General features: G+C 42.9%; 1 protein-coding gene across 1 annotated transcript in view; it reads right to left on the bottom strand.

Moving 5' to 3' along the window:
* PLCZ1 (phospholipase C zeta 1) overlaps positions 1 to 19,629 on the bottom strand; it is a 99,551-nt gene extending 79,922 nt beyond the window's left edge. The window contains 2 exon segments of the mRNA XM_030214816.1: positions 17,694 to 17,753; positions 19,594 to 19,629. Of these exon segments, the coding sequence (XP_030070676.1) occupies positions 17,694 to 17,753; positions 19,594 to 19,629 (96 nt within the window).
* Positions 19,630 to 20,339: the final 710 nt, after the last annotated feature.

Genomic DNA, 20,339 nt, shown 5'->3' with positions numbered 1-20,339 from the left:
AAAGGTGCCTACGCGCGTCCAACATGCATCAATTTGGAATTACTACCCGGCTACCACTTGCCCTGGGTAGTAATTCCATTTTTGACGCATGTCCAAAACACACGGTAGGAAATATTTTCCATTTTCTACCACGTGGTGCTTGCCTGGCGGTAATCGGCAGTTTACACGTGCTGACACTTACCGCCCAGTTAGCGCACGAGACCTTACTGCTAAGTCATTGGGTGGCGGTAAGGTCTCAGGCCAAAAATGGACACGCTGGTTTTAATTTTGACACACGTCCATTTTCGGCCACCAAAAAAAAAGGCCTTTTTTCCAGGTGCGCTGAAAAATGGACCTGTGCACATCCAAAACACGCGCCTACACCAGCACAGGCCACTTTTCGGCGTGCTTTAGTGAAAGTTCCCCCCATGGTATTTATGCATTGCTGCTAATACCTGATCTAGCTGAGTCTCTTTGATATGTACATTGGAGGTGTGATGGGAAGATGTGTCAAAAGGCACCAATGGCCATTAAAGGCCTTGTTATTACTTTAGCCACAGTAAAAGACTCATTTTTAGCAAATCCTCTTACCGCTGTGTCACCTTCCAGCATCTCCTCTGAGAAGGTGAAGAAGTAGATTCCCAAGGGCAGACTTCTCACAAGGAGTGGGATGGCCAACAGCAACCATGACGCCTGCCTTTGCTCCTGTAGAAGTTTGAGTCGGAAACCGTCTGCTTCGGCCACTTTGAAATGTGTTGTGGATAAAAAATGCAAGTGAACTTTGCTTTTTATGCAGGTAGCTTTTTTTTATTTCTGATATAATAATGTAGGAACCCGGTTACCATGTTGTTTCCCACCCTGGGGAGGAGTTATATAAATACAGTTAAGTCCACATATCTTTAATCTTTTTAAAGCAATGCCAACTGCATAGTTTACATACGTCAACATGTGAACATTTACACTGGTTTATAAAGGTACCTAAGCTATGGGTGTCTCTAGGGTTTAGCACACACACTAAAAACGCTGGTGCACCTTTGTGAAAGAACCCCTTGGTTAGCAAGTTTTCACAAAGTTCACGCTATTTAATTTGTGATCTATATTACGTTCTCCATTGTATATAGCAGTCCATATATAGAGTACCTTAGGAAGAATTATAGATATATATTAAGGACATTGAAATTGACTGTATATATTGACTTTCTTGGGTTTTATATTAACTAGGTACCTTTTTCAGACTTTTCACATAGGTGCTGTGTTAACATTAAATCTATAAGGGGAACTGAGCCTCTATGAATCAGTTGCTGTTGCTTCCTCCTACAGTTAGAGAATGACTGGTAAGTGCATTGTTTTCTTCTTGTAAATTATCCAAAAAGAAATGACATTTAAAAAAGGTTTAAGGTTCTTTATTCGAGAGACCGCCTTCCATCAGAGACGTCACGTAACAATATCTCATTTTTTTATGTGATCCCTCCATCTCTGTGCGTTTAAGAACTGTTAGGGAGACGAAACAAACCTCATTATAGCCACCTTCCAATGACGATAGTTTCCATTAATGGTGCACTGAAGAGCTGACCCCAAACACAAAATCTTTGAACTCTCATCAGTGAATCAGTCCGAATGGTTGAGTGACTCAGTTGGTGTCCCATTTGAGCAGTAGGACTGTGGGAAGGGGACGAGGCAGTTGGATGTCCATCTGTAGCCCTTCATTAATTAGTCTTTAAACCAGGTGTTCAACAAATAGCTTATATTGGTACCATCTGCCAATTTATTTCTTCTTTATTGGGAGTATCCCAAGTGACCGACTCTTCAGATGTTCTATTCTCAGCTTGGCTTCTAGAGTCCAAAAACATGTATGTGTAGATCTTTGGCTAACTCTGGTTATTTAGAGGGCGGTTCTAGAAAGTGGACTGTAAATTAGGAACCAAAATTCTGAGCATTCTGTAACTGGATATAGGCAGAAAACAAACAAGGGTGGAAGAATGCCAAAAAATCCAAAAATGACCACTTCTGAAATCACGGTAGTAAGAGCACCAAATAAACGTTTATTTGGACCCTACACAGTCCGTGTTTCGGCTAGACAGCCTTCATCAGGGTTCACAATCTGCAATGGAGAAATTAACGTCATTGCGGATTGTGAACAGCACCGTGGTGTTAATTGTTTCTTCAACTTGAGAGATCAAGAAGCCAATCTGTTCATGTCAAGCTGTTGACCCCTGATGAAGGTTGTCTAGCCAAAACACGGACTGTGTAGGGTCCCAATAAACTTTTATTTGGTACTCTTACTAACGTGATTTCAGAAGTGGTCATTTTTGGATTTTTTGGCGTTCTTCCACCCTTGTTTTCTGATTCCCCTGTTTTTTTGTGGCTCCCCTCCCCTTTTTTTCATTTTGACTTACTGGATCTAGGCACCCAGATTCCATCACAGAATACTGGCATAAGTTGGCATTTTCTCACCATTTAGCTGCACCCTCTTATGCCACGTCTATGGTTTTTGTGGAATACATTGCTGATTGAATTGCACAATATCTCTAATTGTTTGTCATTCTGAAAAACTCTCAAGACCTGACTCTTAACATTGAATTATAGTTTAAATTCAGCTGAAGAACCTGATCAATGACTTGTACAGGTTTATTATCACCTTCTGCTGGTTCTGCTTCTCTCTAGGCAGCCTTCTGGCTTTGGCCACCGCCTTGTCACATTGTTTCACCACTCTGAGATCCTCAGACATTATCACCCCAAGGTCCCTCTCCTGGTCTGTGTACATCAGCCTCTCTCTTTCTATATGCACAGCAACTTTCGATTTCTACACCCCAAATGCATCACTTCATATTTCTTTGCATTAAAACCTAACTGCCAAGCTTTAACCCATGCTTCTAATTTTTGTAGATCACTTCTCATATTGTCTAATCCATCCAGGGTATCCACTCGGTTGCGAACCTTTGTATCATCAGCAAAAACCCTTTCCTCTTAACCCTTCAGTAATATCATTCACAAAGACATTGAACAGAATTGGTACCAGGAGAGGAGCCCTGAGGCACTCCACTACTCACCTTTCATTCTTCCAACTGAATGCTATTTAACATCACCCTCTGTCATTAACCCCTATCCAGCTTATAATTGAAAAAGAAAAACGCCTATATTGCGACCCAAATCGGGAGATAGACGTTTATCTCACAAAAACGAATAAAGCGGTATAATCGAAAGCCGAATTTGGACGTTTTCAACTGCACTCCGTCGCGGATGCGGACAAAGTTGATGGGGGCATGTCAAAGGCGTGGTGAAGGCGGAACTGGGGCGTGGTTATTGGAAGATCAGAGATAGGCGCCTTTCGCCGATAATGGAAAAAAAATATGCGTTTTTAGCGAGAATTTAGGGCACTTTTCCTGGACCCTGTTTTTCCACGAATAGGGCCCCAAAAAGTGCCCTAAACGACCAGATGACCACTGGAGGGAGTCAGGGATGACCTCCCCTGACTCCCCCAGTGGTCACAAACCCCCTCCCACCACAAAAATATGCCGTTTCACAACTTTTTATGTTCACCCTCAAATGTCATACCCACCTCCCTGGCAGCAGTATGCAGGTCACTGGAGCAGTTATTAGGGGGTGCAGTGGACGTCAGGCAGGTAGACCCAGGCCCATCCCCCCCCACCTGTTACACTTGTGCTGGTAAATGGGAGCCCTCCACACCGCCCCCCCAAACCCACTGTACCCACATGTAGGTGCCCCCCTTCACCCCTTAGGGCTATAGTAATGGTGTAGACTTGTGGGTGGTGGGTTTTGAGGGGGATTTGGGGGGCTCAACACACAAGGGAAGGGTGCTATGCACCTGGGAGCTCTTTTACCTTTTTTTTTTTTTTTGTAACAGTGCCCCCTAGGGTGCCCGGTTGGTGTCCTGGCATGTGAGGGGGACCAGTGCACTACGACTCCTGGCCCCTCCCACGAACAAATGCCTTGGATTTATTCGTTTTTGAGCTGGGCGCTTTCATTTTCCATTATTGCTGAAAAACAAAAACGCCCAGCTCACAAATTGTCGAATAAAACATGGACGTCTATTTTTTCCCAAAATACGGTTCGGTCCGCCCCTTCACGGACCCATTCTTGGAGATAAACGCCCATGGAGATAGACGTTTTCGTTCGATTATGCCCCTCCACGTCATTTATTTTGTCATTAATCCAATTTCTTATCCAGTTCACCACCTTGGGACCCACCTCCGTGGCACTCGGTTTACTTATAAGCATCTTATAAGGAAAAGGCTTTCCAAAATCTATGTAGGCCACACCCAACACATGCCTTGGATCTAGTTCTCCGGTCAAAGAAATCAATCAGATTTTTTTGGCATAATCTTCCTTTAGTAACAACATGTCACCTCAGATCTTGCAACCCACTTGATTCTAGAAAGTTCACTAGCCTTTCCTTCAGCAGATTCTCTGTATCTTTTGTCATCATTGAGGTAAGACTTGCCAGCCTGAAGTTTCCCACATCTTCTCTGTTACCATTTTATGAAGAGGGACCACATCATTCCTTTTCCAAGGATCTGTTAAATATATCCTTTAGAGCACCTGCCAGATCCTCTTGGAGGTCTCTCAGTATCCTAGGATGTACTTATTTATTTAAAAAACTTTTACCCTGCTTACTACTACTACTTATCATTTCAATACTACTAGATGTATGCAGCACCAAATGCAGAAAGAACATCTGCCCTGATTATCAGCTTGTATCTTCTAAGATCAGAGTCACTGCATCAGAAACAGACACTGCAGAACATGGAAAGGGAAATGGGACTTGATATACTGCCTTGATTTACATAGTATATACAGGTACTTATTTGTACCTGCGGCAATGGAGGGTTAAGTGACTTGTCCAGAGTCACAAGTTGCTGTAGTGGGAATTGAACCCAGTTCCCTAGGATCAAAGTCTGCTGCACTAACCACTAGGCTACTCCTCCACTAGCATCATTCTATGTAGAACCTCAAATATTATTATTATTATTTATTGCATTTGTACCCCACATTATCCCACCTATTTGCAGGTTCAATGTGGCTTACAGAGTGTTGTTATGACATAGTCATGACAGGATCTTGTATACAATCAGTATTAAGCAGAAGATGTATGAGGAATTAGAGAAGGAGGTGTTAGATAGGGTGGTGTAAGAGGTGTATTTTGATACTTGAGTGGGTTGAGTGGTGACTTTTGTCGTTAAGGGTTCTTTTTGTAGGCTTTGTTGAAGAGATGTGTCTTCAAAGATTTAGGAAAGTTGATTAGATTGTCCATGGTTTTCAAAGCTGTGGGTAGTGCGTTCCATAGCTGTGTGGGACTTGATATACTGCCATTCTGTGGTTTTTGCAACTCCATTCAAACAGTTTACACAGTATATATGGGTACCTGGGGCAATGGAGGGTTAAGTGACTTGCCCAGAGTCACAAGGAGCTACGGTGAGAATCCAACCCAGTTCCCCAGGATCAAAGTCTACTGCACTAACCACTAGGCTACTCCTCCACTAGCAACATTCCCTGTAAAATCTCAAATAGGGAAAGGGAATTGGGACTTGATATACCACCTTTCTTGGTTTACATAATATGTACAGATACGTCTTTGTACCTGAGGGAATGGAGGGTTAAGTGACTTGGCCAGAGTCACAAGGTGCTGCACTTGGAATCAATCCCAGTTCATCTGGATCAAAGTCTGCTACACTAACCACTAGGCTACTCTTCCTCTTTAGGGGTACGATTCAGCCCATGGTGACTGCTGTGGGCTTTTTATACCCCAATATTCAGCGCCAGATTGTACAGTATCAGATAATTAGTTGGATAAAGTTAGGACAGCCTGTTTGTTGCACAGACTGAATATTGCCTCTAACCAGGTAACTCCTGGTTCTACCCAGACCCTCCCCCCCCCCGGACCATCCTGCCACTAACGGTGTACGATAGTCAAAGATAATATTCAGCAGCACTATCCAGCCCAATCAATGCTACTTAAGAGCCCTCCTGCCCAGTTAAATAGTGCTGTATATCAACCCCTTAATCTTTTCATGTGTCATTTTGTTGCATTGTTATCACTTCATCCTGCCCCTTGAACTGTTCTGAATCCCAGATATGCCCTGGCCTTAATGAGTCTAGTACAGAACATTCAGAAAACAGAGGCTAATTAGCTAACAAGAATGAATCTAACCTTCAATCCCCTGATTCAATCATTCAATAACTCACTATCTACGAGCAGGAGACAGACATTTTAATTCTCTGCCTTCTGCCTGCTCTGCCATAGAGCCTAACAGATTCAGTTTGTCTTCTTCTAGGTCCATCCTTACACACTCAACTAGCTTAAGCCTCAAACTGGTAAATAGTGCATTTTAATTTTCATGGTGTGGGGGGGGGGTCTTCTTTCTTTCAGCAGTCTCCGGTTGTAGCCCCTAGACCCCAAGATGAGCAGAAGCATGTCCTAAGATCCAAGTGAACCCTTCAGCTTTAAAGAAATGACAAAACTGAGAAGGAGATATAGAGAACTCCGGTGCTGTAAGGAACAGCGCAATGAAAATGATAAAGGGGATGGGACGACTTCCCTATGAGGAAAGACTGAAGCGTCTAGGGCTCTTCAGCTTGGAGAAGAGACGGCTGACGGGATATATGATAGAGGTCTATAAAATAATGAGTAGAGTGGAACGGGTGGATGTGAATCATTTGTTTACTCTTTCCAAAAAATACTAGGACTAGGGGGCATGCAATGAAGGGTACCCTGACATAATAGACCATGACAAAAAAAACCCAACAAAACAGGGTTTTTTTGGGGAGGGTTTTTTTTTGTCATGGTCTATTATGTCAGGGTACCCTTCATTGCATGCCCCCTAGTCCTAGTATTTTTGGAAAGAACGCATGCCCAGTAGAAGATATGGCTGTGCTCGCCGGAGCTCCAGACAACAAGGCAGAAGCAGTGCACAAGAGCAAAAGAAAACCTGCCCAGAGTTGCAGCAGAAGCCTGTTGCTATGGTTGTAGTGTGGAATGTTTTCTTTGATGTTGCTGTTCCACAACTTTTTGACTCTACTGTTACCTGCAGGACTCACACACACACATAATACACGCACGTGGCACATTCCCCACACATGTGCCGATTTTAAGAATGCTAGCAGACATCTTCACCAAGAAGTCGCCCTCACACAACGACAGCTCCAGACCTGCCGGAACATTTTGAACATTAAAGGAAGGCGCTCCTTTCTCTGCATCGCACATTTTAATGCTGATGATCTCATGTAATACATTTGCACTGGATCATCGGTAGCTGAACCCCTTTGTGCATTTAGACGCTGAATAACTGGCTGCAACCAGACTAAATCAAACTTTGCAAGCATGGTAAGCGTTGCACATCAGGGCCTGAGAGCTTTTGTTTTATAAAACAAAAGGGGGAGGTATTTTGCATGACTATTTGGAATATTTCCTTTTCATCTCAGTGCATTTCTTTTTCTTTCTCCACAGAGATACATTTAATCATTAATTGCCATGAAATGAGTTTTTGTGATAGGGAAATTTATTTCCTCAGTGGAAATAATAGCTCTTTGAGGATTTCCTAAAATATTTATTAAATCTACAGTAACAATGTGCTGTTCAAAAGAATTGTGTGCCTTAGAATTAGATCTACAGTGAGTAACAGAGGCAGATCAGTTTTTAAATCTGAGCTATAATTATCTGTAATCCCAGTCCATCAAAAATACCCACAAACGAAAGCGCATTTCAGACACAATGAATCATTTTGGTTAACATACACAGGGATGACTTCCCTAAGAGAAAAGGCTAAAGCGGCTAGGGCTCTTCAGCTTGGAGAAAAGGCGGTTGAGAGGAGATATGATAGAGGTCTATAAAATAATGAGTGGAGTGGAACGGGTAGATGTGAAGCGTCTGTTAACACTTTCCAAAAATACTAGGACTAGGGGGCACGCGATGAAGCTACAATGTAGTAAAAATATTTCTTCACTCAACTTGTAATTAAACTCAGGAATTCGTTTCCAGAGAATGTGGTAAAAGCAGTTAGCTTAGTGGGGTTTAAAAAAAAAGGTGTGGATAGCTTCCTAAAAGAAAAGTCCACAAGCCATCATCAAGATGGGCTTGGGAAAATCCACTGCTTATTTATAGGATAAACATCATAAAATGTATTGTACTGTTTTGGGATCTTGTCAGGTACTTGCAACCTGGATTGGCCACTGCTGGGCTTGATGGACCTTCAGTCTGTCCCAGTATTTATGTTCTTATGTTCTTGAAAAAATCAGCATCTCTTCCTCTGTTATTTGTGTGTGGCCCTCAGCACTTCTAAAAGTTTGCGATTCTCTTGTTCTCATTGCCCTTCCTCATCTGTCTGCCGCATCCTCACGTGAGTGGAGTAGAGCTGAATTAGTTTTATGACCACTACATTGAGAGCAATTAGCCTCCGAGCTCCTGTTACAAGCGAGGAACAGCTCACATCTGCCAGAGTTCATATCTGGGCTATGAGATTAATTGACGTTTAGAAAGCACTTACCACAAATTGCTGAAATTCATATGCATACAAGCAAAACTTTAACGGCCATTTTTTTCAAACTCATACTGTACTGTTCAAACTGCCCAACTGCTGAAATGAATTCACTGTACTCTCAATTTGGAAGTGCAGATGTGTTGGCAACGTCTTCACTAGGTTATGAAACAGCATCATAAAGTACCCTGTGTAGGATCCGCAAACGGAAAATGTCCTGTCATGCAGCCATGTTTATAATCTCTCACTGCCAATGAAACTCACTGGATTACTTCGAAGAGCTCCCATTATGGGACACAGGACAGTCACTGAACAAAATATCCCCTCCCCCCCCCCCCAACCTTCTCAGAGACTCACGGACCTTCTGCTGGATTGGTGCCCAGGATCGTTTACAAACTTGCAATGGCTCCATTAATAAATCTCAATAAATCAATACAGCAGCGTTCTCTTTTCTCTTATCAATAAATAAAACAGCTCCCTCAGTCTGGGTCTTGGCTCTCCACACAGAACTGCAATGAACATGTTACAAATACACACATAATCAATCACACTGCATAATGAAATGACATCTCCACGATACAAGATTAAACATAAATGAAAGAATTCCCCATCCTGTTTGCCACTTTATTTATTTATTTATTTTTATTTATTTGTAGCATTTGTATCCCACATTTTCCCACCAATGTGGCTTACATTTATCGTAGTGGCGGTTGCCATTTCCGGGTAACAAAATTACAAATGGTGTTGCATTAAGGTGCATACATACATGGTAACCTAGATAGAACAGCACTTACGTGGAACAGTTCATGGTATATATATATATACCATGTGCATATATACATACATGGTAAAGAAGAACACATTATGGTATTGCATGGATTATAACATACATTAGGTCATCGACTATGGAGAGACCATATTTGACATAAGGATTGTAGTGATAGTATTTGTTCACTAATGGCAAAGAGGTTAGTCAGTCAAGTGATAAGGTTTCGGTTGTGTCTAGGTCGTGTATAGTCTTATTATTTAGTATTTAAGATGGATGTTTATGGTACGCCTTCTTGACCAGATCTGTTTTCAGTAGCCTTCGGAAGATAGTTAGGTCTTGCGTTGTTTTTATGGTCTTCGGTAGTGCGTTCCATAGCTGGGTACAGATGTATGAGAAACTGGTCACGTATGTGGATTTATATTTTAATCCTTTGCAGTTAGGGTAGTGGAGATTAAGGAATGCACGTGCTGATCCTTTTGCGTTCCTAGTAGGCAAGTCTATTAGGTCTGACATACCCATCCACCCAACTTCCCTCCCTTAATAATTCAACTAGTGGTGGCAGGTTCTTAGATTTTAACCTAAGGACTCTTTTCTGTGTATCCTGAAGAGAATGTGAGCTCCGTAGAGCAGGGACCGCACAGTACTAGAGTGGAGGAAGATCCGGGCTGACAACCAGGGAGCCCGGTTCAAATTCCGCTGCTGATCCTTGTGATCTTGGGAAAGTCACTTAACCCTCCATTGCCTCAACTACAGACTTAAATTATTATAGGTCCTCTGCGGACAGGGAAATACCTCCAATACCCGAATGTAACTTACCTTGAGACACTCCTGGAAAAATAAAGTGTGAGCTAAATACAAAAAGAATCAGTTGCAATAATCATTTAAACATTGATAAAATCTGTTTGATCCAGGGCCATGGCAGCTAAAGGGTTAACAAAATGTCCCAATTAAAAAAAAAATGAAAAGACAGAATTAAACTCAATTTATGAACAAATCTGTATTCAAAAACTGTTCAGATGTGCAGTGGGGTTTTGGTTTCTATTAAAGAAAGATATTGGAACTATTTTTGAGAGTTTTTATGCATTTTATAAAGTATCGGAAAGTGTTAGCTGTGGCTCCCTCAGACCCTGCGGCAGTTCTAGTACTGCTCACTGTCAGAGAGAATTGAAGATTTCTTTGTTGCGGGGTTCCGTAGGTGCAGGACTATATTCTAACCAGTCAATATTCATCCGCTGCTGGCAAAATTAGAACCAGATATTCAATGCTTGGCCACGTACATAAGTACATAAGTAATGCCATACTGGGAAAAGACCAAGGGTCCATCGAGCCCAGCATCTTGTCCACGACAGCGGCCAATCCAGGCCAAGGGCACCTGGCAAGCTTCCCAAACGTACAAACATTCTATACATGTTATTCCTGGGATTTTGGATTTTTCCAAGTCCGTTTAGTAGCGGTTTATGGACTTGTCCTTTAGGAAATCGTCCAACCCCTTTGTAAACTCTGCTAAGCTAACCGCCTTCACCACATTTTCCAGCAATGAATTCCAGAGTTTAATTACACGTTGGGTGAAGAAAATTTTTCTCCGATTTGTTTTAAATTTACTACACTGTAGTTTCATCGCATGCCCCCTAGTCCTAGTATTTTTGGAAAGCGTGAACAGACGCTTCACATCCACCTGTTCCACTCCACTCATTATTTTATATACCTCTATCATGTCTCCCCTCAGCCGTCTCTTCTCCAAGCTGTATAGCCCTAGCCTCCTTAGTCTTTCTTCATAGGGAAGTCGTCCCATCCCCGCTATCATTTTAGTCGCCCTTCGCTGCACCTTTTCCAATTCTACTATATGTTTCTTGAGATGCGGCAACCAGAATTGAACACAATACTCAAGGTGCGGTCGCACCATGGAGCGATATAACGGCATTATAACATCCTCACACCTGTTTTCCATACCTCTCCTAATAATATCCAACATTCTATTCGCTTTCCTAGCCACAGCAGCACACTGAGCAGAAGGTTTCAGTGTATTATCGACGACGACACCCAGATCCCTTTCTTGGTCCGTAACTCCTAACGTGGAACCTTGCATGATGTAGCTATAATTCGGGTTCTTTTTTCCCACATGCATCACCTTGCACTTGCTCACATTAAACGTCATCTGCCATTTAGCTGCCCAGTCTCCCAGTCTCGTAAGGTCCTCTTGTAATTTTTCACAATCCTGTCGCGAGTTAACGACTTTGAATAACTTTGTGTCATCAGCAAATTTAATTACCTCGCTAGTTACTCCCATCTCTAAATCATTTATAAATATATTAAAAAGCAGCGGTCCTAGCACAGACCCCTGAGGAACCCCACTAACTACCCTTCTCCATTGTGAATACTGCCCATTTAACCCCACTCTCTGTTTCCTATCCTTTAACCAGTTTTTAATCCACAATAGGACATTTCCTCCTATCCCATGACCCTCCAATTTCCTCTGTAGCCTTTCATGAGGTACCTTGTCAAACGCCTTTTGAAAATCCAGATACGTCCAGGCATTGACCTAGCGGTAAAGACTCACATGGTAACCGGGTGGTAATGACCTTCACGCACCAAATGCCACTTGGCACGCATCCGTTACGCGCGCCCGAAAATAAAAAAATATTTTTCAGACGCGTATCGGACGCATGTTGGGCGTGTGTAGACGCTTACGCGGCTCAGTAAAAGGACCCCTGAATTAAGAATGAAGATGAAAGAGAGTCACAGATTACCTTGTCAGACATGAATTTCTATATCCCCCTCATTCTAAAAACGTGCAAGCTAGGATATAGAAATTCATGTCTGACAAGGTAATCTGTGACTCTCTTTTATTTTCATTCTTAATTCAGGGGTCCTTTTACTGAGCCGCGTAAGCGTCTATACACGCCCAACATGCACCAAAATGGAGTTACCGCCCGACTACTATGTGGCTGTAGCAGTAATTTCATTTTTGGCATGCGTCCGATACGCGCGTCTGAAAAATATTTTTTTTATTTTCGGGCACGCGTAACAGATGCGTGCCAAGTGGCATTTGGTGCGTGAAGGTCATTACCACCCGGTTACCACGTGAGTCTTTACCGCTAGGTCAATGGCTGGCGGTAAAGTCTCAGACTCAAAATGGATGCGCGGCAATTTTCATTTTGCCGCACGACCGTTTTCAACAAAAATTTTAAAAAGGCCTTTTCTACAGGCGTGCTAAAAAATGGATCGGCGCACACCCAAAACCCGCACCTACACTACCGCAAGCCATTTTTTTTAGCACGCCTTTGTAAAAGGACCCCCTCAATGATTAGGGACTTTTCATAGGATTTTTCTAATTCTGTAATGTCACATTTTATTACACTTACAAAAATTCAAATATTACAACTTCCATCAGTGGCTGAAGCACAAAATAGTAACTTTGAAATGGCGTCTGATTGTTGCCTCCAGTCCCTGTAAATGTGGCTGCTTATTCTCTTCCCTGCCAATCACACACTTCACTTGAACATTGTCCACGTTAATATATGTGCAAATTTGTTCTCCTAATGCCTTCCATTTACGGTTTCTGCATTAGGAGTCCGTCAAGAGTCCCAAATTTACTGCTTCAATCTACCATTTATTAACCACCTTTATGAAGGGATTCATAAAGCAGCTACAGCTTGACATAAAACTTACAATTTTGTTAACAGAACAACAATATTAAATGACCAAACGCAAGAATAATTACAGCCAATGAGGTAAACGTTGATGGCAATTTGAAACCTAGTAATAAGACTGTCATGACATGGTATCAGAAATATAAGCATGAGTGGAGGAGTGGCCTAGTGGTTAGGGTGGTGGACTCTGGTCCTGGGGATCTGAGGAACTGAGTTCGATTCCCACTTCAGGCACAGGCAGCTCCTTGTGACTCTGGGCAAGTCACTTAACCCTCCATTGCCCCAAGTAAGCCGCATTGAGCCTGCCATGAGTGGGAAAGCGCAGGGTACAAATGTAACAAAAATAAAATAGATACTATTGGAGATTCTACATGGAATGTTGCTACTATTGGAGATTCTACATGGAATGTTGCTATTCCATTAGCAACATTCCATGTAGAAGCCTGCGCGGCCACATTGGTGATCTGCAAGGGCCGACTTCTACATGGAATGTTGCTACTATTGGAGGTTCTAGATGGAATGTTGCTACTATTGAGATTCTGTTGCTACTATTGGAGATTCTACATGGAATGTTGCTATTCCACTAGCAACATTCCATGTAGAAGGCTGCGCAGGCTTCTGTTTTTGTGAGTCTGACGTCCGGATGTCAGACTCACAGGAGCAGAAGCCTGCGCGGCCACATTGGTGATCTGCAAGGGCCGACTTCTACATGGAATGTCGCTAGTGGGACTCTGGGCAAGTCACTTAACCCTCCATTGCCCCATGTAAGCTGCATTGAGCCTGCCATGAGTGGGAAAGCGCGGGGTACAAATGTAACTAAAATAAGAAATAAATAAAATAACAGCATTATAGAACAATCATATAACATATATGATAAATGTTAGCAGAATACCGATGATACCATAATAGGCAGGAGAACATAGATATGATGCTTTCACTGTGCCTATAACACAGTGAAACATGTTAGTAGGTAGCAGAGATATATTGACAGGACAAGATAGGTCATTGGGATAAAAAGATGGAGAGCTGAACTGAAGGCAAATTAGATATACAGTTGATTAAGATATGAGGAACTGATCTAAGTTACTGAATAGATATGGAAAGTTCAAGAACAGTGCTGGGCAGACTTTTACAGTCCTGAGAATGACAAAGACAAATCAAACTCGGGTATAAAGTATCACATACCATGTAAAGTGAGTTTATCTTGTTGGGCAGACTGGATGGACCGTAAGGTCTTTATCTGCCGTCATTTACTATGTTACTATGTTACAGGATATGCAGCAAGCTAGTTCAGGTGTGGAGTGAGTGGACAGTCGGTCACAAAGGGCCATATCTACTATAATAAAACTCACCCTCAACGTTCTGAAGTCACTCAGTCATTCACTGAAGGGTTCATGGATTCATGGTGGTGAAGCCACAACACTGACCATGTCTCTCTGCCCCGCCCTCGCATGACGGACCAATCAGAAAAAACACACTCAACATTCTGAAACACAAAGGACCATCACAACACCGTTCCCAGGCAACACTAGGCAACGTAAGACGGACCAATCAGAGGAAACTACGTGACAATAAGGGAGGAGCATTCCCCAGCAGAATGGCTCATTATCTGGGCAGCACGGAGAGCACAGAACCACCGCTGGAACGAGAGAACAATATTCCTGCTGTGGGTATGTGCAAAAATATACCGGGGGGGGGGGGGGGGATTTTTAAATGCCTAATGCCAGTACTGAGGAGTGCCAGAGGGCCTATAGCACAGACTATATTTGGGATCGCTTGACATGGAGTCAGAGGAGCCGGAAAACAACGTGCCCGTCACCATCTGGGACGTGGGCAAACAGGACAAGCTGCGGCCCAGCTGGAAGGATTACCCGCGACCCAGCCAGCAACAAACAGCGACCAAGGAAGGGGGAAGGGTACTCCTTCCCTGCCTAGGAATCGCTGGAGACAGGCTGCCAAACTAACGAAACAACCGCACACCGACGCACCACCTCCATCATTCGAAAGGCATCCACTCTTTCTTCAACAGAAATGCAAACTAATAATACAAAACAAACAAAGAATACATGGTTTCTCACGCGGCTGCAGGTAACTCCCCACCCCCTTCCTCTTCCCCTTTTGTCAAAGCGGCCAAGGACGTGCCCAACCATCCCCAGCCTCAGGCAAGCTGTCTCCCACCTCGGGGATTCCCCGAGCACCCGGAAAAAGACGGTGCTGATTCCTGCAGCACATAAATGTTCCAGCATTCCCCTGCAGCCGTCAACAACCTGCACACACACCGCACCCTCACACACTCACACACACACACACACACACACACACAAAATAACTCTGTGACACATACACACACACACACAAAAAAAACCACATGCTAGCGCCCGTTTCATTGGTTTCGGAAACGGGCCTTTTTTACTAGTTCTATATAAGGCACCTACAAAATCCACATGGTAAACATTTCCGCCTAAGTGTTATTCCATAAGAGGTTTCTAGATTTAGGTGCGGTATCTAGAATATCTCAGTGCCTAAAACTGCGTACTTCCATTTACACCAATTAAAATGTGGCGTAAATCCCTGCTTGTAGATTTATGCATACAGGGCCATATTCTATTACTATGCGTGTACATTTCGGAACGCCCACAGAATGCCCATTTCCACGCCCATAGCCATGACCCTTTTGGACTGCGCACATTAGAATTTAGGAGCAGTTTATTACAGAATACGCTTAGCAATTTCTGCGCCTAAATTCTAATTATTGCCAATTAGTGCTCATTATTGCTTAAGTGCTGTGGTCAATGCTGATTAGCTTCTTAAGTACTACTACTACTACTACTACTTAGCATTTCTATAGCGCTGCCAGGGTTACACAGCGCTGTACAAGTTTAGACAAGGGGAAGGACAGTCCCTGCTCAAGAGAGCTTACAATCTAAAGGTAATAAGTTATGTAGTCAGTGTATGTATCTGGAATGGGGAAGGTGGTTAGGCGCCAAAAGCAAGGGAGAAGAGATGGGCCTTGAGTAAGGACTTGAAAATGGGCAGGGAGGGCGCACGGCGTATGGGCTCAGGAAGTCTGTTCCAGGCATAAGGTGAGGCGAGGCAGAAGGGGCAGAGTCTGGAGTTAGCGGTGGTGGAGAAGGGTACAGATAGGAGTGATTTGTCCTGAGAGCGGAGGTTACGGGTGAGAACATACTGGGAGAGGAGGGTAGAGAGGTAATGGGGGGCTGCAGATTGAGTGCACTTGAAGGTCAATAGGAGAAGCTTGAATTGTATACGGTAGTGGATCGGGAGCCAGTGAAGCGATTTGAGGAGAGGGGTGATATGAGAGTATCGGTTCACGCGGTAGATAAGACGTGTGGCGGAGTTTTGGACAGATTGAAGGGGGGATAGGTGGCTAAGCGGGAGGCCAGCGAGGAGAAGGTTGCAATAGTCAAGACGAGAGGTAACGAGTGAGTGGACGAGAGTTCGGGTGGTCTGTTCAGAAAGGAGCCAATTAAGTTACATTTGTTGTTATAGAAATTGCCTGGATTTCGGCATTGGATCTCTAGGCGCGTTATATAGAATCCAGCAGCCTATGTATCGAATGTTTGGGAGAAGAGCTAGGCTTTTACCTGCTTCCTGAGGTACAGGTAATCTTGAGTTAGGCATAAGCCCTCCAGGATTCAGGTCCAGAGTGTGGGGGCTACTCTGCCCAGATATCTGGATGGGCAAGTTATAAATTTGTTTAAATAAATAAAAAGCTGTGTACGTTTACATTCATTCATTTTGGGGAGCAGGTCTGACTATGTGTAGCTGACGTTCATACATAGTAGGCATGTAATTGTAATTTATAACCTATGAATGTACTTCATGACTGCACACGCCCTCCTTCAGTCCAGAGCATGGACTTTTACGCATATACACCATGGGGTAATTTTATCCAGTAAAAGACCTTTTATCCAAATAAAACAAGTCTTACATGCAAAAAGTCCTTTAGAACATTATCTACAAAATGTCTCCTTGCCAGCTTGCGAGGTTTATTTATGAAACTTGGATTTAAACAGCAGTTCATTAAAATGTCCACAGTGGGGTTGTGCTTGAGATCAATCACCCACTGAGCTTATTTTCCAAATCTGAATCATTCATTTCATTTGCTCCCACAGCGCTGCTGGGTAATTGCCCTTATATTTGACTTAGCAGATCTATTACATTAGCTAGTGGGCTACAGCCTTCGGGGTCGTTTTACTAAGCCTCGTAAGCGTCCGCGCACACCCAATGTGCACCAAAATGGAGTTACCACCTGGCTACCATGTGGCTCTTGGGGTAATTTCATTTCTTGGGTGCATCTGATACGCATGTCCAAAAAATAATTTTTATTTTCGGACACGCGTGTTGGGCATGCACCAAGTGGCATTTGATGCGCGTAGGACAATACTGCCCAGTTACCACGTGAGACTTTACTGCTAGGTCAATGGATGGCAGCAGTAAGGTCTCAGACCCAAAATGGCGCGTGGCAATTTTTATTTTGCCGCACATCCATTTTTGCCCAAAATTTTTAAAATAGCATTTTTTTGCAGGTACACTGAAAAATGATTCTGCAAGCACCCAAAACACACGTCTACACTACCGCAGTCCATTTTTCAGTGCACCTTAGTAAAAGGACTCCTTAAATTCTACTTGTGAGATCCATCATATTAGGTGTTGGGTTATGCCATTAAATTCTGAGATTCTTTAGATTAGCTAGTATGTAAAATCCCAAGATCTATCAAAGTAGTTGGTGGCTTATATCTTTAAATTCAACATGAGATATTAGATCACCTGGTGGGGTACCTTAATTTGGTAAAATTCAAACGAAGGCTCATGGTGCTGCCTCCAGAAGGAACTGTAGGGTTAAAATATAATCCAAGAAGGAAAAGCAGACATTTTATATGAAAACTCAGGTTTTCTCCGTCTTGCCTCTGAAGACTGAAAGCTCTTCTCATCCGCAAACCCCATGACCTGAAACAAACCAATGCATTGGTCATTCATGACAGTTAACGTCACATAAGCAATCATTTAAATGACATGGAAAAAGCCAGTCACATTAGTTGTGACACGTGGAGGTACATTTTCAAAGTACTTAGACATCATATCGAAAATACCCCTTCACGTAATTTTGTAAGTCTAAGTCCAACTTTGGACATTTTGCTAAAAACATCCAAAATTCAAGAGCGGAATAGAGCCATTTTTAAAACAGAAAAATGTTTTATCTTTTTTTTTTTTCAATGGCTATTTGCTAGATATTTTTGTACTCTGTGTGTTTATCTTTTTGATCCATTTTTCAAAAAAAAAAAAAAAAAAAGGTCCAAGTGAAAAATGCACAAAATCAAGCCAATGGGATGTAGGAGGAGCCAACATTCTTAGTAGACCGGTCCCCCAGACAGCCCAGGAGAGCAATGGGGCACCCTAGGGGGCACTGCTTAAGACTTCACATAAATATTCCCAGGTACACCGTTGGCCCCTTATCTTGTCTGCTGAGACCCCAAAACCCACTACCCACAACTGTACACCACTACAATAGCCCTTATGGGTGAAGGGGACACCTATATGTGGGTACAGTAGGGTTTGGGTGAGTTTTGGAGGGCTCACAGTTTCCACTACAAGTGTAACAGGTAGGGGGAGGTATGGGCCTGGGTCCACCTGTCTGCAGTGCACTCCACCCACCACTAGACTACTCCAGGGATCTGCATTGCTGCTCTAATGGACCTGAGTATTACATCTGAGGCTGGTAAGTAATGTTTTTAATCGTATTTTTGAAGGCTGTGAGGGGGTCACTGGGGGAGTAAGGGGAGGTCATCCCTGATTCCTTCCAATAGTCACCTGGTCATTTAAGGCACCTTTTTGTGCCTTATGTTTCAGCTTTATCTGGAGGTTTTGTTTTGTTCCATTGTGGCTGAAAAATGTCCAAGTCTTAGGAAAACCAGATACCACCATTAACACATCCCTGACACGCCCCCTTGTGATCTGAATGCACTTATGATGGATTTTATAGAAAAACACCTAAACATTGTTTTTGAAAATATCAATTTGGACTTTTTTGTGAGAAAAATATCCAATTATGCCACTTTTTGGATGTTTTTCTTTTGAAAATGAGCTCCATAGTAACCTACGGAATTTTGAAAGTCTAAGTGCTTTAAAATTAGCCCTTAGTGATATCTCCCATCCAAAATATCATAGAACTAGTGAAACTGTGTTTGATATTTTTCTTTTGTTACATTTGTACCCCGTGCTTTCCAGTGGCGTAGCCACAGGTGGGCTTGGGTGGGCCAGGGCCCACCCATTTATGGCTCAGGCCCACCCAACAGTAGCACATGTTTAGTGGTAACTGGTGGGAATCCCAAGCTCTTCCAGCTGAAGATTTCCCCCTGATGGTAACGAACATTCTACTCTCCACAACACTGGCACCTGTGCATGCTCAGTTTTCAGTGCATGCTTGCTGCCAAGGTGGAAAGAAGCATTTTCCCACCAGCTGAGATAATTTTTTTTTTTTGGGGGTGGGGGGAAGAACACTTGGTGCCCACCCAATTCTTGCCCAGGCCCACCCAAAATCTGTTGTCTGGCTACGCCCCTGGCGCTTTCCCACTCATGGCAGGCTCAATGCGGCTTATTTCATTACTGCGCATGTAATGGATTTTGCACATGCTAAAATGCAGGGAAGGAAATTGAAAATATAACAAAGGAAAGTTCTTACCATGTTCACCCCTTCTTTCAGGCACAACTCCGTCATGTTCCCTTACTGGCCCGCCAGGATCCCCATGCTTGAATGCAGTGTTAGTCAAAAAGGAACCTGAACGTTATGGAGCATAAAAGATTTACTGAACAATTCTAGTTAGAGAGATCCAAACCCACAGAGTTTCACGGTTGCTTGAGGCTGATATAAGAATTCCAGTTACTAATCCATTACTTTAATCAGCTCATGACATAGTGGAATGAAAGTCAAGATTTTGGCACCCAGAATCTGCAATCAATAGATGGCAAAATGTAAAACACCGCAGGTTTTTTTTCACCCCCAGTTCAATATATTACAAAGTCAATGAAGTGTGCTGAGATCAAAGACTATCAGCCATTCGATTTTCGCACACGTGAGTGAGTGCCTGCAGAACACATTGATTACTCATCAGGACTGAATAACTATAGAAGCCACCAAGGACACTTCCCAGAAAATGAACTAGGAAGCACTCAAGGTCATTTATACCTCTTTCTGCATAAAAGGCTGATTTATGTGTGACTTTATTTCCTTTTCATTTACCTAAACAGTCCTGCTAATAAGTCATGGGATAGGAGGCAGTGCCCTATTGCAGACTGAGAACTGGTTAAAAGATAAAAACAGAGTAGGGTTAAATGGTCATTATTCTCAATGGAGTGGGGTTCCACAGGGGTCTGTTACTTTTTAACAAATTTATAAATGATCTGGAAACATCAAAATTTGCTGACAAC

This window comes from Microcaecilia unicolor, chromosome 9, assembly GCF_901765095.1.
Source record: "Microcaecilia unicolor chromosome 9, aMicUni1.1, whole genome shotgun sequence".
NCBI classification, from domain to species: domain Eukaryota; kingdom Metazoa; phylum Chordata; class Amphibia; order Gymnophiona; family Siphonopidae; genus Microcaecilia; species Microcaecilia unicolor.
Note: the sequence above shows the minus strand (reverse complement) of the source record. Positions and strands in the feature narration are given on the sequence as shown.